The sequence below is a fragment of the Schistocerca piceifrons genome, chromosome 5 (assembly GCF_021461385.2).
Source record: "Schistocerca piceifrons isolate TAMUIC-IGC-003096 chromosome 5, iqSchPice1.1, whole genome shotgun sequence".
NCBI lineage: Eukaryota > Metazoa > Arthropoda > Insecta > Orthoptera > Acrididae > Schistocerca > Schistocerca piceifrons.
In genome coordinates this window covers 246,813,468-246,837,554 of record NC_060142.1, presented here as the reverse complement: position 1 = coordinate 246,837,554, position 24,087 = coordinate 246,813,468, and the positions used below count along the sequence as shown (strand labels likewise).

General features: G+C 42.9%; 1 protein-coding gene and 1 pseudogene across 1 annotated transcript in view; both read right to left on the bottom strand.

Annotated features, from left to right (window-relative positions):
• Positions 1-24,087, bottom strand: part of LOC124798324 (ADAMTS-like protein 4) — a 750,423-nt gene that overhangs the window by 63,592 nt on the left and 662,744 nt on the right. Inside the window, exon 8 of the mRNA XM_047261674.1 lies at positions 7,619-7,838. Within this exon, the coding sequence (XP_047117630.1) occupies positions 7,619-7,838 (220 nt within the window). The remainder of the gene's footprint in view (positions 1-7,618; positions 7,839-24,087) is intronic.
• LOC124799869 lies at positions 21,784-21,901 on the bottom strand (annotated as a pseudogene).

Below are 24,087 nucleotides of genomic sequence, written 5' to 3'. Positions count from 1 at the left end.
CATAAAAATTGAAATAGAATCACGAATTCAGAAGGCTAACAAATGCTACTATAGTCTCTTGACAGTTTTCAAAAGCAAGTTAATTTCTAGGAACACCAAACTACAAGTATACAAATCATTGATTATACCAGTACTCACCTATGGATCTGAAACCTGGACTCTCACAAAAAAAGAGGAAAACAGATTAAGAGTATTTGAACGAAAAATTTTGAGAAAAATATTTGGACCCATAAGAGATAGGATCAGTGATGAATGGAGATTGCTAAATAACAATGAAATTTACAAATTATATAAAGACTCCGATATAGTGGCCAAAATTAAAGCCAAAAGACTGAAATGGATAGGGCATGTCATCAGAGCACCACCAAGCAGGACCATCAAGAAAGTGACTGAAGAGATTCCCCACCGGAAGACGACCTCTTGGACGCCCACGCATGAGATACTTGGACAATATTCAAGACGATCTCAGAAAACTAGGACATGACAGACAGTGGCAAATTACTTGTAAAGACAGAGCAAAGTGGTTCAACATTGTCCATTCTGCAGCAAAAAGCCTTCATGGATTGTAATGCTTAATAATAATATAATAATAATATGTTGCATTCATAATTCGTAATTGCCGAGTGATAGAAACCTTCGACCATTCGATTCATGTGTGTATTCTTATCGTATACTATAGACTCAGCATTATTTGGCCGGTAATGCGGCAACTATGTCCCTATTGACAAATTTCACTGATAAACAGGGTCTAATATGACATAACACGAGCTTTACATACGGTTTGACTTTGTCACATCTGAAGTGTAGCGACGTTTTTTAAGTATTCAATTTGATCATGCGTGACCTCAATGCCTAGAATTATGCGCTTTGGTATGTAACGATTTTCACACTTGTGTTAGTTTGTAAACGAAAATAGGTTTTTATACTTCATCTGTTACGAGTCGTTTGGAGATAAAAAAATGAAGCTTAAATGTAAATATGATAAATTATGGAAAATATTTACGCTGTATTTTACAAAATTCTTTCTGTAGTCAACGCTCCACAGCTTGTAATGATTCAGAAATGGCATGTTAAATTCGGCAAGAACTTCTGCATCAATATTTCCAAACAATGGAAAATCCAGAGACAATGATCAAGTGTGTATAAGCTGAGCTTGTATGAATGTGTCTATGCTTTCTACGTTAGAAGGCCTTTTGGTCGAAAGCTCACGAGTTATCAGTCTTTGTTGTTGCCTGCAACTAAACGTCTCCTCTATATGGTGAGTAGCAATCTATCCTTTTCATAATATTGTTGTTACTTTAATGTCAATATTTCTGGAACAGGCAAGAGCATAATCCTTGAAAGAAAGATGATGATCACGATGATCAATGTTTTTCTATTTACTACTAGTTTATGTCACAAATCATCATCAGGTCGACTTCACTGGAAGATCAAAATAGCACTTCTTATCAGGAAAGGTAATGTCTAAAGACAGTGTGGCTTTGCCTACAAAATGTATTTTGGACACTACCTGGCCAGACGAGAGCAATTTGTGTCGTCGAGCAGAGCAGACTTAAATCGACCTTAATTAAAATATAATATACCAGCTTTTGACAGTTGAAAGACGTCCTGCCTTAATGATTTTTTACTTCTTATGGGCAGCAGCACAGGCTCGATAAAATTTGTTTCCGCTGGCAGTTATTTTAAAATAGCACTTTATTAAGCACTGGCAGTTTCAGGCGTTGCTGACGCTGAAGCCAGTAAGGGGGCGTCCATTAGTTACGTGAGGCGCTTATGGAGGGGGGAGGCAGGGGTCGAGCAGAAGCTCACTCAGTCTCACGTGGGAGTGAGGGGGGGGGTCCTCGTCAAATATCACGTAATTTTCCCCCAATAACAGTGTAAAATTGCGAGAAAACTGGATTAAATTAAGTACAATATGTTTCTCCACTAAGATATGTCCGTCCCGATAGCTGAGTGGTCAGCGTGACGGATTCCCGTCCTGCGGGACCGGGCTCGATTCCCGGCTGGATCGGGGATTTTCTCAGCACAGGGACTCGATGTTGTGCTGTCTTCATCATCATTTCATCCCCATCCGGCGCGCAGGTCACCCAATGTGGTGTCGAATGTAATAAGACCTGCACCAAGGCGGCCGGACCTGCCCCACACCGAGCGAGGTGGCGCAGTGGTTAGCACACTGGACTCGCATTCGGGAGGACGACGGTTCAATCCCGTCTCCAGCCATCCTGATTTAGGTTTTCCCGGGATTTCCCTAAATCGATTCAGGCAAATGCCGGGATGGTTCCTTTGAACGGGCACGGCCGATTTCCTTCCCCCATCCTTCCCTAACCCGAGCTTGCGCTCCGTCTTTAATGACCTCGTTGTCGACGGGACGTTAAACACCACTAACCTAAGACCTGCCCCAAAAGGGGCCTTCCGGCCAATGACGCCAAACACTCATTTCTATTTTCCCCTAGGATATGGCTAAATCCTGCACAATAATGCTTAACGTGGTTATGCGAACGCAAAGCCAGGGTTTGTTTATACTTGTATTAAATAAAAATAATTAAGCAAATTATGTTTTTTAATAGAGCGAACGCAATCAAGTACAGATTAACGTGTTTACGCTAAAAATACGCATTTTGTAAATCTCACGTGAGATTAGGAGGGGGGGGGGAGATGGGGTAGAGACAAATCGCACGTCATCTTATCAAGGGAGAAGGTGGGTCGAAAAAAACCCCAAAATCGCCTCTCGTAACTAATGGACACTCCCTAGCAGTTGTGGAAACCTCAGTCCTCTTAAACTGCATGAAATAAGTCACATGTCGTACATAGAACATGCATAGCATGGTCGACAATGGACACCCCCTAGTAGTTGTGAGAACATCAACCCCGTAAGTTGCGTAAAGTAAGTCACATGTCATACATCGTTCATGCATAGCATGGTCGACAATGTGCAGGAATCCACAAATTACACATTCAACACATCTATTCCGACGTCCTGGAAATTGACGACCATGCAGTGCGTAACTGTGAATGAGAATTCACTTTTGTTTTATATAACTTACAAGGATGATATATCCACATCTATTACACACTTGAGAACGAGTAGCAATCATAACAATACATAACATAGAGTGAGTTAGTGAGTTGTGCGGGGGGAGAGGGGGGGAGGGGCAAGGAATCCTGCGCAGCCGTACTGGGCAATGTCTTGATGTAGGAGGTCTGCTGTTGCCTTCTTTCGACCTGTTATGAAGTGCCAAGTGTGCATCTATGTCGTGTGGATGATCTGTGATAAGTACTTGTTCAGTGTAGTGCTTTGTTGGTGCTGTTATGGATAAAGGGAAGGGAGAGGTAAAACGCGGTGCCAGCACATAGCCTATTCCACAGCACAAAGGGAGTCGTTATGCTTAATGTCCCCATTCGGTGGAGGAATCACCATCTAGATCTACAGTGTCAAAGCCCTCACTTTATGAGGCACTGCTGATAGGTTTGGTGACCAGGAACTTTATGCTACCATCTCTTCAGTCATCAGTCTTCTGACTAGTATGATGCGGCCCACTACGAATTCCTCTCCTGTGCCACACTTTTCATCTCAGAGTACCAACTGCAACCTACGCATTCAATTATTTGCTTGATGTATTCCGATCTCTGTCTTCCTCTATAGTTATTACCCTCTACAGCTACTTCTACTACCCTGATGTCTCAATAGATGTCCTATCATCATGACCCTTCTTACTGTCGGTGTTTTGAAGATATTCTTTTTCTCGCTGAATCTGCAAACAACCTCATTCCTTACCTTATCAGTCCAACATTCTTTTGTAGCACCACATCTCAAATGTTTAAATTCTCTTCTGTTCCGGTTTTGCCACAGTCCATGTTTCACCACCATACAATGCAATGTTCCAGTCATTAATATTTAGAAATTTCTATTAGAAATTAAGGCCTATGTTACATACTAGTAGACGTCTCTTGGCCAGAATGCCCTTTTTGCCAATGCTACTCTACGTTTTATGTCTTCCTTCCTCCGTCCATCATGTGTTATTTTGCTCCCTAGGTTGTAGAATTGGTTAACTTCGTCTACTTCGTATTCCCCCATTTCTCATATAAAGTTTCTTTTTGCTCTCAAATGTGCTACTTCTCATTACTTCCGTCTTTCTTCGAATAACACTCAATCCATATTCTGTATTCGTTAGATTGTTCATCTTCATTCAACAGATTTTGTAATTCTTCTTTCACTCGAGATAGCAATGTCATCGGTGAATCTTATCACTGTTTACGTCTCACCCCTGAATTTTAATCCCCCTCTTGAACCTTTCTTTTATTTCCGTCATTGCTTCTCCGATATATAGACTGCAGAGTAAGGCTGAGAGACTAGATCCCTGTCGTACGCCCTTCTTGAGCCGGGCAGTTCGTTGTTGTTCTTCCAGTGTAATTGTTTCCTCTTGGTTCTTACACATATTATATATATTGAAGCGCCAAAGAAAGTGGTACACCTGCCTAATGTCGTGTAGGGCCCCCGCGAGCACGCAGAAGTGCCGCAACACGACGTGGCACGGACTCGACTAATGTCTGAAGTAGTGTTGAGGGAAATGACACCATGAATCCTGCAGGGCTGTCCGTAAATCCGTAAGAGTGCGAGGGGTACAGAGAGCTCTTCTGAGCAGCACGTTGCAAGGCATCCCGGATGTGCTCAATGATGTTTCATGTCTGGGGAGTTTCGTGGCGAGCGCAAGTGTTTAAACTCAGAAGAGTGTTGCTAGAGTCACTCTGTAGCAAACTCTGAACGTGTCGGGTGCCGCATTGTCCTTCTCGAATTTCCAGAGTCCATTGGAATGCACTGTGGATATGAATGGATGCAGGTGATCAGAGGGCACGCTAACGTACGGGTCACCTGACAGAGTCGTATCTAAACGTATCAGGAGTCCCATATCATTCCAACTGCACACGGCCCACACTATTACAGAGCCTCTACCAGCTGGAACAGCCCCATGCTGAATTGCACGATCCATGGATTCATGAGGTTGTCTCCATACCCTTTCACATCCATCTGCTCCATACAATCCGAAACGAGACTCGTCCGACCATCCAACATGTTTCCAGTAATTAACAGTCCATTGTCGGTGTTGAAGGGCCCAGACGAGGCAGAAGCTTCGTGTCATGCAGTCATCAAGGGCATACGAGTGGGCCTTCGGCCCCGAAAGCCCATATCGATGATGCTTCGTTGAATGGTTCAGACGCTGACACTTGTTGATGGCCCAGCACTGAAATCTGCAGCCATTTGCGGAAGGGTTACACTTCTGTCACGTTGAACGATCCTCTTCAGTCGTCGTTCGTCCCGTTCTTCAAATGGTTTAAATGGCTCTGAGCACCATGGGACTTAACATCTGAGGTCATCAGTCCCCTAGAACTTAGAACTACTTCAACCTAACTAACCTAAGGACATCATACACATCCATGACCGAGGCAGGATTCGAACCTGCGACCGTAGCAGCCGCGCGATTCCGGACTGAAGAGCCTAGAATCGCTCGGCCACTGCGGCCGGCGTCCCGTTCTTGCAGGATCTTTTTCCGGCATCAACGATGTCGGAAATCTGATGTTTTACCGGATTCCTGATATTCACGGTGCACTCGTGCAATGGTCGTACAGGAAAATCCTCACTTCATCGCTACCGCGGAGATGCTGTGTCCCCTCGCTCGTGCGCCGACTATAACACCACGCTCAAACTCACTTAAATCTTGATAAACTGCTGTTGTAGCAGCAGTAACCGACCTAACAACTGTGTCAGACGCCTGTTGTCTTACATAGCCGTTGCCGAACGGAGGGCCGTATTCTGCCTCTTTTACATATCTCTGTATTTGACTACGCTTGCCTATATCAGTTTCTTTGGCGCTTTAGTGTATTACCCGTCTTTTCCCAATAGCTTACACCTATTTTTCTCAGAATTTGGAAGATCTTGCATTATTTTACATTGTCGGACCCTTCTTCCAGGCCCACAGATCCAATGAACGTGTACTTATTTTTCTTTAGTCTTGCTTCCATTATCAACCACCATGTCAGAACTGCCCTCTCTGGTGCCGTTACCTTTCCTGAAACCCAGCTGGTCGTCATCCACCAGGTCCTCAATTTTCTCTTCCATTCTTCTGTATGTTCTTTGGGGTGTTAGACTTACTTAAGGGGGGGGGGGGGGGGGTAGGACGTCAAACGGGCCGACTTGGAGCAGGAGAGGCACCACAGGACATTTTAATTTCCACTGTCTGCACTTTTACAACTAAATTCATAAAACTTTGTCACCATGACCAGGAAGGATTGAGGATTCACAGTCATAGCTGCGGAAGTTCAAAAACGTAACAAAATAATTTTTTTTTACATGTGAAATTTCATCACTGTTTCACTTACTATTGGCTGCATTTGTTGCTATAGATACACTTTTCGTCATAAGTAAGAGAGACTGTTCGATGAATTTTGCAAAGAATACAAACCATACTTGCAGGTGTCTGAAACTCTAGAATCTATTTAATTTATGAAAAATGAATGAGCTGTCACGTTTTAAACTTTATGTTTAGAAAAAATCAAATTTAGTAGTTAATTATCTCAATTTTACTACAGTTTTTAATAGATTAGGAAAATTCTAGAGTTTCATACACCTGTAATTATGGTTTGTATGCTGTGCAAAATTCATCAAAGAATATCTCTTACTTGTGAAGAAAAATGTACCTATAGTAACAAATGCAGCCAACAGTAAGTGAAAAAATGATGAAATTTCATACCTAAAAAAATTTATTTTGTTATGTTTTTGCACTTCCACTGCTATGAGTGTGAATCCTGAATCCTTCCTGGTCATGCTGACAAACTTTTATGAATTTTTTTGTGAAAGTATAGACAGTAGAAAATAAAATGTCCTGTGATGCCCCTCCTGCTCCAAGTCGGCCCGTTTGACGTTCTAGCCCCCTTAAGTAAGTCTAACACCCAAAAGAACATACAGAAGAATGGAAGAGAAAATTTAGGATCTGATGGTTGACGATCAGCTAGGTTTCAGGATAGGTAACGGCACCAGAAAGGCAGTTCTGACATGGCGGTTGATAATGGAAGCAAAACTAAAGAAAAATCAATACACGTTCATTGTGTTTGTCCGACAAAATAAAATAATGCAAGATCTTCCAAATTCTGAGAAAAATAGGTGTAAGCTATTGGGAAAGAAGGGTAATACACTGAAGCGCCAAAGAAACTGATATAGGCATGCGTATTCAAATACAGAGATATGTAAACAGGCAGAATACGGCCCTGCGTTCGACAACGGCTTCGTAAGACAACAAGTGCCTGACGCAGTTGCTAGATCGGTTATTGCTGGTGCCTCTCCTGCTCCAAGTCGGCCCGTTTGACGTTCTACCCCCTTAATAAAGTACTATTTTAAAATAACAGCCTGGTGGAAATGTCATTCTCCAAAGGAGATGATTCTGTACAACGGTGTTGATTTGAGATGTGCCACTTCCATGAGACCCCTGTATAGTTCTGCACAAAGCTTAATGTACTTAATTCAGTGTAACTAGCTAATTTAATAAGAGTACGTAAACACAAGTTTTCCGAATCGACGAATGCAGGAAGGGCCTGTCCGTGGCAGGTGTGGGCAGCAGCTACTCACCTCTCCCCAGGGCCCGGCGCGCCACTCGGGCTCGTGTCCCGGACAGGGCGGCCCGTCGCAGGGCTGCGAGCGCGCCGGCGCCGGCGTCATGGCGCACGCGCCGTCCGTCACGACCATGTTGAGGTCCGCCGTCAGCTGCTGGCGACACACGACGGCGCGCGTCTGCGAGCCGCCGCGGCCGCAGCTCACGGAGCAGGGCCCCCACTCGCCTGCCTCCCACCTGCAAAGCGCAGCAGAGTCCAGCGTGAGGTTCGTCAGGCGGATGGTACGGAGCTAGTGAAAGCGATCCCTGCTGCTAGGAGGTTTTGTAACCTGATGCTTCGCAAACAGGGTCTCTCCAAAAGCAGATCTACTACAGGCTAATTATAATTAAAATACACTGCTGGCCATTAAACCTGCTACACCGAGAAGAAATGCATTTGATAAACGGGTATTCATTGGACAAATATGTTATACTAGAACTGACATGTGATTACATTTTCACGCAACTTGGGTGCCTAGATCCTGAGGAATCAGTACCCAGAACAACCACCTCTCGACGTAATAATGGCCTTGATACGCCTGGGCTTTGAGTCAAACAGAGCTTGGATGGTGTACAGGTAAAGCTGCCCATGCAGCTTCAACACGATAAAACAGTTCATCAACAGTAGTGACTGGCGTATTGTGACGAGCCAGTTGCTCGGCCACCATTGACCACACGTTTTGAATTGGTGAGAGATCTGGAGAATGTGCTGGCCAGGGCAGCAGTCGAACATTTTCTGTACCCAGAAAGGCCCGTACAGGACCTGCAACATGCGGTCGTGCATTATACTGCCGAAATGTAGGGTTTCGTATGGATCGAATGAAGGGTAGCGCTACGGGTTGTAACACATCTGTAATGCAACGCCCCCTGTTCAAAGTGCCGTCAGTGCGAACAAGAGGTGACCGAAACGTGTAACCAATGGCACCCCATTCCATCACGCCGGGTGATACGCTAGTATGGCGATGACGAATACATGCTTCACCGTGTCGTCGCCAAACACGGATGCGACCATCATGATGCTGTAAACAGAACCTGGATTCATCCGAAAAAATGAAGTTTTGCCATTCGTGCACCCAGGTTCGTCGTTGAGTACACCATAGCAGACGCTTCTGTCTGTGATGCAGCGTCAAGGGTAATCACAGCCATGGTCTCCGAGCTGATGGTCCATGCTGCTGCAAACGTCGTCGAACTGTTCGTGCAGATGGTTCTTGTCTTGCAAACGTCCCCATATGGGATCGAGACGTGGCTGCACGACCCGTTACAGCCTTGCGGATAAGATGCCTGTCATCTTGACTGTTAGTGATACGCGGGCGTTGGGATCCAGCACGGCGTTCCGTATTACCCTCCGGAACCCACTGATTCCATATTCTGCTAACAGTCATTGGATCTCGACCGACGCGAGCAGCAAAGTCGCGATACGATAAACCGCAATCGCGATAGGCTACAATCCGACCTTTATCAAAGTCGGAAACGTGATGGTACGCATTTCTCCTCTTACACGAGGCATCACAACGTTTCACCAGGCTACGCCGGTCAACTGCTGTTTGTGTATGAGAAATCGGTTGGAAACTTTCGTCATGTCAGCACGTTGTAGGTGTAGCCACCGGCACCACCCTTGTGTGACTGCTCTGAAAGGCTAATCATTTGCATATCACAGCATCTTCTTCCTGTTTGTTAAATTTCGCGTCTGTAGCACGTCATCTTCGTGGTGTAGCAATTTTAATGGCCAGTAGTGTAGCTGGTCATGAAAGTTCAATATGGGCTGTAATTATCATATGGCAGCGAAACTTGATAGATATGCTAAGGCGTTAATGCGGAACCGGCTTACGCCGAAAGTAATTAGTCCTGATTTTGGTCACCAGGTGCAAATCTGGCACTGTACAGTGTCTCGTAGTAAAGCTCTGGGCCAACTTGCCAGTGGTCGCCATTTTGGCCCACTGCGCCAGTGGTGATACATTGACTTCTGCAGCATATTTAGCTGTCTATATTAAAGAAGTGCTCTCAACCGTCTAATGCACTGCTAAAACTTATCAGTGACTTCAAGCGGAACAGTGGTGTCACCGCCACACTTGCTAGGTGGTAGCCTTTAAATCGGCAGCGGTCCGTTAGTATACGTCGGACCCGCATGTCGCCACTATCAATGATTGCAGACCGAGCGCCGCCACACGGCAGGTCTAGTCTAGAGAGACTCCCTAGCACTCGCCCCAGTTGTACAGCCGACTTTGCTAGCGATGGTTCACTGTCTACATACGCTCTCATTTGCAGAGACCACAGTTTACCATAGCGTTCAGCTACGTCATTTGCTACGACCTATCAAGGCGCCATATTCTGAACAGGTAATATTGTGAATCATGTACCGTCAAGGGCGACGTTCATCATTAATGGATTAAAGTTAAGTATCAAACTAATTACGCCCGCTTTCTGAATTCTAATTCCTTGTAATGTTCCAGACCTCACGTCAGTATAGTTCTTCCCTCCTCACGCCAGCCTGCGTGAGCTAAAACGCGTGCATTTCGGCCTCCACACGTAACACGGTGTTGGCTCTTAAGCCAACATAACAAAAAAAAAATCAACAGATGTAAGCCAAATGAGTAGAAAAGCAAGTGCTGCGTCGAGCATGAAACACAGTTCTTAGTTCTTTCCCTGCTATCCTTTATTAATAGCGAAAGCAGATTTCGCAGTTCTTGTTGTGGTATCGAGTTTGACCAACTGCTTTCGTCATAAGCGTTAAATTGGCATTATCCAATAGTCAGCAAGACAAATGGGAACCAATATTAGTTCGCAAGTGCAAGGAAAAATCCATCACTAATTGAAAGCTCTATATCGACTTCCTTCATCTTCCTGCTACTCGGTACTACGAAAATTCGCCCAATGTGTCTTTTGTTATACGAAATAAAGCATTGGATTCAAATATATATGTGCAGCATCTTAGTAAATGGACTTGATAAACGTGCCTATATGATTACGCACGCTTTACATTTTTGTCAGCTCTATCCCTTAAATTTTGTCTGCGAATTGTTCTATGACATTAGGAGAATGATTACGAAAGTACAAGAGAATACAACATTTTAAAAATGTGTTCGAATGAATCTAGGCCTACGATCAACAGTAGGCTGTAGGAAACAGTAACAACTTTATTCGTAGTAGAATGTAGATTAGCGGTCAGGGTGCAATAGTAATAATACTCTCCAGGTAACGTTAATAGTTATTGAATGAAATGTCGTAGGTTCGGTACTTCCCTAAGGCAATTTTTTGTGTATTATATTGTGTGGAACAAAGTACAAGTTATTATTGTGAGCGTCGTAAATATAAGTTTAAACCATATTGAACAGTCAATAAGGTCAAATTTTTGACCAGCCATGATAACTTTGTTCGGTACCATGCACTATTTTTCGCTTTATGTGCTAACAGTCGCAGTTTTATCTCTAAGATTTCTATTTTGTAATTAAATTACCATTAAAACATCCTATTAGGTCTTCTGACTTTTTTCTGTTCGAATGGATTGGAAACTGAGTAACAGAAACGTAAAAAGGAGACAAAGACAAAAGGCCAGAAATGAATAAAATTAACTGAATGGTTAAGTTGCGTACCTGCAACCAATTTCTTCTTCTTTCATCTCTCCCTTCGGACGGAATTCTGCACAGTTTTCCTCCCTTTTCGCCTCGAAACGAACAGCGAAAAGCACAGCACTGAGGCATTACTCTACTGAAAACTTCGAAGATACACAGCACTACCTATGCTTCACACGTAACGCTTGGGCCCCACAATGGCTGTTAATGTCACGTGACGAGGTTTCAGCCAATCCTGAACTGCGGACGGCGGCAAGCTTTATCTCGTCGACGTCCTCGGTGCCCATACTGAACAAATTGTCTAAGCAGTGGTTAATAATGAAATCAACATTATGCCTTCCTGACTTGTTTGAACTTTTCTGCCCACGTCCCCTTCCTAATCCATTACATATGTTAGCATTTCTACACGTCTTTCTTGCATTCACAGCGGCGGAGGTGTACCTGGCGACCAAATTTAAAAATAAATTTTTCCTGCATAAATCGGTTCCACATTAACGCATTAGAATATCTTAACACGTTTCACTCCCATACGATAGGTACAGATCGCAATGGACTTGTGTGAGTAGCTGAACTTTATAAATAAACACGCGGTACAATATGGGTTACTGTTGTGGTCTGGTTTGACCCAGCTTTCCACGATAATCTATCCTGTCAATCTTCTTCATCTCTGTGCAAAGCCAGTTTTGCAGGAGCAATTTCCTGACCAAATTCGACTGCTGTTTATGGGTGTGTCATGTGCTTGCCTCGTAGCTTCCCCCCCCCCCCCCCACCCACCCATCCCGCCCTCCCCAGCGTGTAAATCAGCCGTCAACTCTGCCGCGATTGGACCAGTGACGTCAGCGATCATTTAATTGAGCCGTGTGTGGAGTTAGAAACTCTTGAGTAAGCTGCAAACTGCGCATGCTCGGAAGCACGGGTCTGTGGCTTCGTTTGCTAACACAGGGAGTTAAACTATTCTCACCGAACACAGTCCTGCCACAGTAGTAGATTATGTACCCTATTAACATGTTTCATTTTGTTGTTAGCTTTGTTTTCAAGATAAAGGTTGCTCTATGGCCTGGATTTTTCCTACTAATGAACTTCCATATGGGAGAAGAGATAAAATATTGAAAGCAAAAAGCTAATTTATTTTTTACAGTACCTGGTCAAAAAAAAAGCCTACACTATGCATATATAAGAACGTAAATGCATAAACATTTCGAATGAAAATTGTTTCGAAAATGAAAAAGAAAGATCTGTTAACAAGGAAAATAATTTCGATGTCATTTCACTCTTAGAAGAGAACTGTTGAATCCGACACGTAGAAACTTGTCCTATACAAGAAGAACACACCGAAAGAAGTACAGTATAAAAAATTTTAGCTGCTAGAATTCACTGCATGTATTTTAAAAAAAGTTTTCCAGGTTAGTAGCTCGCCAGATGGCTGAAAGAATGCACAGCCTTGCTGTAGCTACAATAGGCAGCCGCATGCACAACACGGCAGATGCATAAACTTGGTTGACGGCACGACGGTAAGCAGACAACACAGCATAACGCGATCGCAAACTGTAAAGTGAACTTCAGTTTCCTTTGATAGTTTCTCTGAAACAGTCGTTCACAGTTCTGCAACTCATTTAATAACCATATTAATTAGCAGTTGCCTTTGTGGAATTGTTAAGTGTTGACAATGGAGATAAAGATGAACTAATTTTCTTTGTGCAGGTTCCAGAGTTTCACATTAATGTGGGCTCCAGTTAACGTTTTCACCCTTGCAAATATGAAGTATGAAAAAACGAAGTAACCTATTTCTCCTGAAGTCCTACATATGTGTTATATATTAGTTAATTTCTTGGACATCATTCGGATCTTGTCGACGTTTCGTTACAAATTATGGAAACATTAGAAGAAACAGTAAATAACTGATTCCGTGAGTTTTGGTTTGAACGATGATTGTTATGCTAATTAAAGTCCAGAACAAAAACGCAGTACCTTCGTACCCAAAGAAAATATATACAATAACAGCTTTCAGTGTCAAAGAAATGGCTGTAAATTTTTTGGGTAAGTGAAGGAGAGAGTAAACACAAGTTCTGTTTTGTAAACTAAAAAAAAATGGCTCTGAGCACTATGGGACTTGACATCTGAGGTCATCAGTCCCCTAGAACTTAGAACTACTTAAACCTAACTACCCTAAGAACCTGCCCGAGACAGTATTCGAACCTGTGACCGTAGTAGCAGTCGCGTGGTTCCGTACTGAAGCGCCTAGGACCGCTCGACCACCGCGGCCGGCTTTGTAAACTCTGAACGTGAATGGTATATATGGAACCAAGATTTACACGAAGTAAAAACTGTGAAACTAAATCTCTTCGAAAGATACAGAACTGCTCGTGAGCGTCAATATACTATGACCGAGGGAGAACTACGTGATCGGGCCCTCTGAACTGAAAGGGAGAAAACATTATTGATTTCTAGGTTTCTTCGACCTAGTTAAACCGAGTCAGGAAATTATAAGAAAAAGAAGTATAGAAAAAAGTCTGTTTAGTTGCAAAAATCTCGTAGTCGACACAGTAAAATCTGGATAAATGAAAGAATAATTTTCAGTATTACATCCGAAACGTCTCCTTACCAGTTTCAGCAAATAATTCATTGCTTTCTTTTGAATCTTTGCCAGGACGTAGCCTCACATCTATATTCTGGAGGACGACGGAAAGTTTCAGCCTCTTACGAAGAAATTATTTCGACACTGAAGCATTTTACAGAAAAATTCGTATAATGTAATTCCTGATAGCTCTTTGTCATTTCAAGTTTATTAACGCAGTAGTATTGTTAAACTTCTGCCTCCTGTGAATTGTCAGACTGCATCACTAGGTTTTACGAATTTAATCACGTATGCTTGGTATGCAGCACAATATGCAGAACAATGGCAACTACCGTTTCTTACTCCATCCAAATTCTGTCTAAATAAATTAGTAATTACTGTGACGTGCCTAAATGCGTAAATTTTTCCTTTCTCAGGTGTGCATGGTGTGAAGAAAATGTTTTCGTCATTCATAGGCACTCCGCATTTTTGTGATGACTACCAGTTGAGGGGTGGAATGTCAGAAACTCAAAAGTTGTAGCGAAGCTATAAAGTCTTAAAAGGGAAATGTAAATGCTCAATCTAGATGCAGCAGGGGGTGGTGAAGTGAAATGGAAAGAAGACAAGGATTTTTGGTCAGATGAGTGTAGGGTAATATCAACAGCAGCAGAAAATGGTATAACGGGAGTAGGATCCGTTATGAATAGGAAGGTAGGACAAAGTGTGTTTTACTGTGAACAGTTCAGTGGCAGGGTTTTTCTTATCAGAAACGACAGCATACCAACACCGACAACAGTAGTTCAGGTATACAAGCCGACATCGCAAGCTGAAGCTGAAGATGAAGAGAGAGAAAGTACATGAGGATACTGAAAGGGTAATAAAGTACGTAAAGGGAGATGAAAATCTAACAGTCATGGGGCCTGGAATGCAGTTGTAGGGGAAGGATTAGAAAAACAGGCTACAGGAGAATATGGGCTCGGCAGTAAGAATGAGAGACGAGAAAAACTAACTGAGTTATGTGATAAATTTCAGCTAGTATTCTGTTCAAGAGAAGGAGGTATACTTGGAAAAGTCCTGGTGATAAGGGAAGATTTCAATTAGATCACATCATGGTCAGACAGTGATTCCAAAAACAGATACTGGATTGTAAGGCGTAACCGGGAGCAGATATAGACTCAGATCACAGTGTAATAGTGATGAAGAGTAGGCTGAAATTTAAGAGGTTAGTCAGAAGAATCAGTACGCAAGGAAGTGGGATATGGAAGTACTAAGGGATGACGAGATAAGCTTAAAGGTCCCTAAGGCTACAGATACAGCAACAAGGAATAACTTAGTAGGCAGTACAATTGGAGAGGAATGAACATCTCTGGAATGGGCAATCACAGAAGTTGGAAAGAAACACATAGGTACAAAGAAGGTAACTGCCAATAAACCATGGGTATCACAAGGAATAATTCAGTTGATCGATGAAAGAAGGAAGTACAAAAATGTTCTGATAATTTCAGGAATACAGTAATAAAAGTCGCTGTTGTTGTTGTTGTGGTCTTCAGTCCTGAGACTGGTTTGATGCAGCTCTCCATGCTACTCTATCCTGTGCATGCTTCTTCATCTCCCAGTACTTGCTGCAACCTACATCCTTCTGAATCTGCTTAGTGTATTCATCTCTTGGTCTCCCTCTACGATTTTTACCCTCCACGCTGCCCTCCAATGCTAAATTTGTGATTCCTTGATGCCTCAGAACATGTCCTACCAACCGATCCCTTCTTCTACTCAAGTTGTGCCACAAACTTCTCTTCTCCCCAATCCTATTCAATACCTCCTCATTAATTACGTGATCTACCCATCTAATCTTCAGCATTCTTCTGTAGCACCACATTTCGAAAGCTTCTATTCTCTTCTTGTCCAAACTAATTATCGTCCATGTTTCACTTCCATACATGGCTACAATCCATACAAATACTTTCAGAAACGACTTCCTGACACTTAAATCTATACTCGATGTTAATAAATTTATCTTCTTCAGAAACGATTTCCTTGCCTTTGCCAGTCTACATTTTATATCCTCTCTACTTCGAACATCATCAGTTATTTTACTCCCTAAATAGCAAAACTCCTTTACTACTTTAAGTGTCTCATTTCCTAATCTAATTCCCTCAGCATCACCTGATTTAATTTGACTACATTCCATTATCTCCGTTTTGCTTTTGTTGATGTTCATCTTATATCCTCCTTTCAAGACACTGTCCATTCTGTTCAACAGCTCTTCCAAGTCCTTTGCTGTCTCTGACAGAATTACAATGTTATCGGCGAACCTCAAAGTTTTTACTTCTTCTCCATGAATTTTAATACCTACTCCGAATTTTTCTTTTGTTTCCTTTACTGCTTGCTCAATATACAGATTGAATAACATCGGGGAGAGCTACAACCCGGTCTCACTCCTTTCCCAACCACTGCTTCCCTTTCATGCCCCTCGACTCTTATAACTGCCATCTGGTTTCTGTACAAATTGTAAATAGCCTTTCGCTCCCTGTATTTTACCCCTGCCATCTTCAGAATTTGAAAGAGAGTATTCCAGTTAACGTTGTCAAAAGCTTTCTCTAAGTCTACAAATGCTAGAAACGTAGGTTTGCCTTTTCTTAATCTTTCTTCTAAGATAAGTCGTAAGGTTAGTATTGCCTCACGTGTTCCAACATTTCTACGGAATCCAAACTGATCTTCCCCGAGGTCCGCTTCTACTAGTTTTTCCATTCGTCTGTAAAGAATTCGCGTTAGTATTTTGCAGCTGTGACTTATTAAACTGATTGTTCGGTAATTTTCACATCTGTCAACACCTGCTTTCTTTGGGATTGGAATTATTATATTCTTCTTGAAGTCTGAGGGTATTTCGCCTGTCTCATACATCGTGCTCACCAGATGGTAGAGTTTTGTCATGACTGGCTCTCCCAAGGCCATCAGTAGTTCTAATGGAATGTTGTCTACTCTGGGGGCCTTGATTCGACTCAGGCCTTTCAGTGCTCTGTTAAACTCTTCACGCAGTATCTTATCTCCAATTTCGTCTTCATCTACATCCTCTTCCATTTCCATAATATTATCCTCAAGTACATCGCCCTTGTATAAACCCTCTATACACTCCTTCCACCTTTCTGCCTTCCCTTCTTTGCTTAGAACTGGGTTGCCATCTGAGCTCTTGATATTCATACAAGTGGTTCTCTTCTCTCCAAAGGTCTCTTTAATTTTCCTGTAGGCAGTATCTATCTTACCCCCAGTGAGACAAGCCTCTACTTCCTTACATTTGTCCTCTAGCCATCCCTGCTTAGCCATTTTGCACTTCCTCTCGATCTCATTTTTGAGACGTTTGTATTCCTTTCTGCCTGCTTCAATTACTGCATTTTTATATTTTCTCCTTTCATCAATTAAATTCAATATTTCTTCTGTTACCCAATGATTTCTATTAGCCCTCGTCTTTTTACCTACTTGATCGTCTGCTGCCTTCACTACTTCATCCCTCAGAGCTACCCATTCTTCTTCTACTGTATTTCTTTCCCCCATTCCTGTCAATTGTTGCCTTATGCTCTCCCTGAAACTCTGCACAACCTCTGGTTTAGTCAGTTTATCCAGGTCCCATCTCCTTAAATTCCCACCTTTTTACAGTTTCTTCAGTTTCAATCTGCAGTTCATAACCAATAGATTGTGGTCAGAATCCATATCTGCCCCTGGAAATGTCTTACAATTTAAAACCTGGTTCCTAAATCTCTGTCTTACCATTATATAATCTATCTGATACCTTTTAGTATCTCTAGAATTCTTCCAGGTATACAACCTTCTTTTATGATTCTTGAACCAAGTGTTAGTTATGATTAAGTTATGCTCTGTGCAAAATTCTACAAGGCGGCTTCCTCTTTCATTTCTTCCCCCCAATCCATATTCACCTACTATGTTTCCTTCTCTCCCTTTTCCTACTGACGAATTCCAGTCACCCATGACTATTAAATTTTCGTCTCCCTTCACTACCTGAATAATTTCTTTTATCTCGTCATACATTTCATCAATTTCTTCATCATCTGCAGAGCTAGTTGGCATATAAACTTGTACTACTGTAGTAGGCATGGGCTTTGTGTCTATCTTGGCCACAATAATGCGTTCACTATGCTGTTTGTAGTAGCTAACCCGCACTTCTATTTTTTTATTCATTATTAAACCTACTCCTGCATTACCCCTATTTGATTTTGTATTTATAACCCTGTAATCACCAGACCAAAAGTCTTGTTCCTCCTGCCACCGAACTTCACTAATTCCCACTATATCTAACTTTAACCTATTCATTTCCCTTTTTAAATTTTCTAACGTACCTGCCCGATTCAGGGATCTGACATTCCACGCTCCGATCCGTAGAACGCCAGTTTTCTTTCTCCTGATAACGACGTCCTCCTGAGTAGTCCTCGCCCGGAGATCCGAATGGGGGACTATTTTACCTCCGGAATATTTTACCCAAGAGGACGCCATCATCATTTAATCATACAGTAAAGCTGCATGTCCTCGGGAAAAAATACGGCTGTAGTTTCCCCTTGCTTTCAGCCTTTCACAGTAGCAGCACAGCAAGGCCGTTTTGGTTAATGTTACAAGGCCAGATCAGTCAATCATCCAGACTGTTGCCCCTGCAACTACTGAAAAGGCTGCTGCCCCTCTTCAGGAACCACATGTTTGTCTGGCCTCTCAACAGATACCCCTCCGTTGTGGTTGCACCTACGGTACGGCCATCTGTATCGCTGAGGAATGAAATAAATAGGAAGTGCAGGGGTACTAAGACGAAATGGCTCCACGAAAATGTGAAGAAATCGAAAAGAAATGATTGTCAGAAGGACTAACTCAGCATATAGGAAAGTCAAAACAACCTTCGGTGAAATTAAAAGCAAGGTTGGTAACATGAAGAGTGCATCGGCAATTCCACTCTTAAACACAGAGGAGACAGCGGGTAGGTGGAAAGGCCTGTATGAGGGAGAAGATTTGTCTGGTGTGATAGAACAAGAAACAGGAGTCGATTTAGAAGAGATAGGGGATCCAGTGTTAGAGTCAGAATTTAAGAGAATAAGGTAGAAGGGATAGATAACATCTTATCAGAATTTATAAAACCATTGGAGGAAGTGGCAACAAAACGACTGTTCACTTTAGTGTGTAGAAAATATGAGTCTGGCGACATACCATCTGACTTCCGGAAAAAAAATCATCCACACAACTCCTAAGACTACAAGAGCTAACACGTGCGACAATTATCGAGAATCAGCTTAACAGCTCGTGCATCCAAGTTGCTGACAAGAATAACAAACGGAAGAATGAAAAAAAAACTGAGGATGTCAGCCATGACGACCAGTTTGACTTTGGGAAAGGTAAAGGCACCAGAGACGCAATTCTGACGCTGCGGTTGATATTGGAAACAAGACTAAAGAAAAATCAAGACACATTCATAGGATTTGTCGACCTGGAAAAAGTATTCGATAGCGTAAAATGGTGTGAGATGTTCGAAATTATGAGTAAAATAGGGGTAAACTATAGGGAGAGAAGGGTAATATACAAAATTTACAAGAGCCAAGAGGGAATAATAAGAGTGGATGACCAAGAACGAAGTGTTCGGATTAAAAAGGATCACAAAGGATTTCGCCCCTATTGTTCAATCTGTACATCGAAGAAGCAATAGTAGAAATAAAAGAACTGTTCAGGAGTGGAATTAAAATTCAAGGTGAAGGGATATGAGTGATACGATTTGCTGATGACATTGCTACCCTGAGTGAAAGTGAAGAAGAATTACATCAGGATTGATGGTCAAGAAGTAGATGAAGTTAAGAAATTCTACAGCCTAGGTAGCAAAATAACCACTGACGGACGGAGGAAGGAGGACATCAAAAGCAGACTAGCATTGGCAAAAAGGGCATTCCTGGCCACGAGAATTCTACCAGTATCAAACATAGGCCTTAATTTGAGGCAGAAATTTCTGAGAATGTATGTTTGGAGCACAGCATTGTATGGTAGTGAAACATGAACTGTGGGAAAACCGGAACAGAAGAGAATCGAAGCATTTGAGATGTGGTGTTACAGACGAATGTTGAGAATTGGGTGGACAGATAAGGTAAGGAATGAAGATGTTCTGCGCAGAATCAGAGAGGAAAGAAATATGTGGAAAACACTAATAAGGATAATGAACAGGATGTCAGGACACGTGTTAAGACATTAAGGAATGATTTCCAAGGTAGCTGTAGAGGGCAAAAACTGTAGAGGAAGACAGAGAGTGGAATACACCCAGGAAATAATTGAGAACGTAAAAAAAAGAAAATTGGGAATAGTCACTTTTAGTAAAATGTACGTTATTAAAAAATCATTAGAAGAGCTGTGCTACAAAACTTGTTACAAAAAATTTCATGTCAACATATGGAAGTCCCGATTAGTGGAAGTCGTCTGTAACGTAACATCATACACTGCTTTGATTTTCTTTCCTCTGCTGGCCACTTGTGTAACAATTATTTCTGCAGCAGTTTAGCTGACGATATGACCTGTGAGCTCTACAAAAAATTAATGATTTGGGACCTTTTTGTTATGGTTTACGTACTTAAAATTCGTGTGTGTTCAGTTTGGACATCGAGGTACGCGAAGCTACGTTCTTTTGTCACGGCTGCGTTTGCATATTCGTCGATTCGCGCGCCAGGCAGGTAATGCTGCACAAACCGTTGTTATAAGCGGTTCTTCGATCGGCAAAAACGAGTAACTTTAACATATCTAAAAAATACTTTCAGGGTTCCCTAGCAGCTTAAAGTTTTGCATTGCATTTCTTTCTGTGTATTCTTCATATATGAAAAATTTCAGGTTAGGTTTCGACACGTCGGACTACACCATTCCCTTGTTAGAAAGAAAACAAGGTACAAATGATAAAGCAAAATCGTGTTACTTTCTGCCTTCTAAATACTGTTTGATATATTTGCAAGTATACATTTTTGCGGGAAAATAAATTTTTATAATCTTAAATGTTTGGACGACACATTACCTATTCTTTCAGTTCTTAGGAATGTGGAGAATTTACCATACGACCTTTGTGCAGAAGACTGATTATGAATTTTGTTTGTGTCATTAGTAAACTCTAGTATCATTCTTGTTACTGTGTTGTTATTGGTGTCAACTGCGCAACAGACAGCTTTCACAACACACGCAGTTTTGGTGTTGCCATCTAAACTAAAACGACCACTCGTAGCAAACTAGACTCAGCACAGGATTGAAATTCCAAGGATGCTGCAATAAACTTACTTAGCAAGTGTAGTCGATTGAGAGAACGAAGTCGCTCCTATAAAAGGGGGTGCCTACACCCATTTTAACCCGATCACTGTAGTCGATCATTGGGTTCCTTCTACACTTTTTACCTCCTAATCCCCCTTCCCACCCACACTGACACGTTCTTTTCGTCCGTGCTTCGGAGCTTCCGCCAGCGTCACCGGAAAACACACTCACGGCCGCGGCCAGAGTAGACACACTTTCGGAGATGTGCAGCGCGCTAGACAAGTTTACGCGATGTATTGCTCCGCGGATTTAATCGCACACGTTTATTAGCGGACTCGAATTAAGTCCCTGCTTTTGGTAACCGAAGGGGACCGGGTTCGATTCCCCGACGGTTCGGAGATTTTTTCCGCTCGGGGTCTGGGAGTTGAGCTGTCCTTACGTCCGTACCGTCAGAAATGACATTCCACCGCTGTGATGGCCGTATGGACACGTCCCAAAAGTCAGTAAAAAAATAAAATGAAGAAAGGCATCTGCACTGATAAAACTAAAACTAAACTCCGTTCGAACATGCCATGAAGGTCCAACGGTACCGGCCGGCCGCCGAGTCATCCTAAGCTCACAGGCGTCACTTGATGCGGTTATGGAGGGGCATGCGGTCAGCACACCATTCTCCCGGCCTTATGTCAGTTTACGAGACCGGAGCTGCTAGTTCTCAATCAAGTAGCTGCACAGTTTGCCTCACAAGGGCTGAGTGCACCCCGCCTGCCAACAGCGCTCGGCAGACCGTATGGTCACCCATCCAAGTGCTAGCCCAGCCCGACAGCGCTTAACTTCGGTGATGTGACGGGAACCGGTGTTACCACTGCGGCAAGGCCGTTGGTCTGCACTGATACTGTTGTGACTTGGCAAGACAGCCAAGCCACTAGGAGATAGCCGAAAGGCACGCGTTTAAGCTCATGCAGGCTGGCGTGAGGTCTGGAACAGTTAAAGGAATTGAGTCTAGTAAAAAAAGTACGGAGCTTCTGGAATACTTAACTTTAATCCATAATTGGTAAACATCGGTCTGACGGTACATGCATCACAAGATAAATAGCAAATGATAATGGCGCCTTGCTATGTCGTAGCAAATGACGTAGCTGAAGGCTATGCTAACTATCGTCTCGGCAAATGAGAGCGTAATTTGTCAGTGAACCATCGCTAGCAAAGTCGGCTGTACAACTGGGGCGAGTGCTAGGAAGTCTCTCTAGACCTGCCGTGTGGCGGCGCTCGGTCTGCAATCACTGACAGTGGTGACACGCGGGTCCGACGTATACTAACGGACCGCGGCCGATTTAAAGGCTACCACCTAGCAAGTGTGGTTTCTGGCGGTGACACCACAGATACACGCATAAAATAAGGGTAAATAACGATCGCCAGTCTTGCTTTGACCCCGAGACAGGGTTAAATTTCTCAGTACCCTAAAGCAATATTTAAAATCCCTGTAGCAGTCCAACTACCAGCAGACAGATTCATAGATGCAACAGCTGGACTGAAACACGCACACAGCTCACAGTTCCTATACTGTCTACAGCTAGCTTTCACAACTTCCGCCAATAATTTACACGACGTCAAAACAAAAACACCATCCAATTCCTATAAGGGAAAAGTCACAGCAAATCATCACTCGAAAATTTCCGCGGAAGCAGATATAATTTATTGGCTTCTGTTAAGCCTCACTAAATCTGTCTTGCTCCGTAAAACACTACGGTCCATCTACTTAGTGGTCGTGCCTACGGGGCACGTGCACTCTCACTTAAAAGCAACATTCGCCGACGAAACAAGAATGAGTCAAACCAAAGTCCACGCCCGGTTACGGCAACTGTCTTTCACATTCTCATAAATTTCTACACTGCGAGAAGTGATTCGACTGATCACTGAGATCGCCTTCTCCCAGCTAAGTAAAACACCTGGAGTACACTCAACTTCTACACCGCACGAAGGCTGCCGGCCCACAGCCGATGTCGCGAGCCCTAGACCGCTCAACGACACTTTTTAACATTCAATCCTTTGTCAACCAGACGCAGTAGCCGCATGGGGGCAGTTTAATTGGCCATTTGCTGTTCGCGCTATAACACTTCTGTAAAGTGTGATCGCTCAAGTTCTCTCATTGTGACTGATTAATGGTACACTTTCGGATGAACAGCAGAGTTATTGTTGAGAATTTTGGCATATTATTTCGACGACTGACTCAGCCCATTCTCTCAGTTTTCCTTAGCTCTGGTGAATGTGATGGCTTACGAGATATTAGTACGTTAAGTGAGGACCCTAAGCCCTATTTAAACTGAAGCCGCCGTCCCTATTTATTTCATTTACCAACATCTTTATTTCGATGGCCTCCTTAATTGCGTTGTTCCAGAAAGACGTTTGCACCACGGTATTAGTTTCGTTGTATTACATTTGATTATTACACTGAGGTGACAAAAGTGATAGGATACCTCCTAATATCGCGTCGGATCTCCTTTTGCACGGCGTAGTGCAGCAACTCGAGGTGGCATGGATTCAACAAGTCGTTGGAATTCCTCATAATTGCGAAACTATTGCCGATGCAGGATGTTGTGCACGACCTGACCCTTCCATTAGCTCTTACAAACGTTCGATGGGATTTACGTCGGGCGATCTGGGTGCCCAAATCATTCGCTCGAATTGTTGAGAATATTCTTCAAATCAATCGCGAACAGTTGTTTCCAGTGATATGATATCGTTGTTTGGAACATGAAGTTCACGAATGGCTGCAAATGGTCTCCAAGCAGCCGAAAATAACCATTTCCAGTCAGTGATAGGTTAAGGTGAACCAGAGCACACAGTCCCTTCCATGTAAACACAGTCACTATTATGGGGCCACTACCAGCTTGTACAGTGCCTTGTTGAGCACTTGGGACCATAGCTTCATGGGGTCTGCGCCACACACGAACCCTGCCATCAGCTCCTATCAACAGAAATCGGTACTCATCTGAACTACCCACCATTTTCCAGGCGTCCAGGGTACAACCGATATGGTCAATAGCCCAGAAGAGGCGCTGCAGGCCAA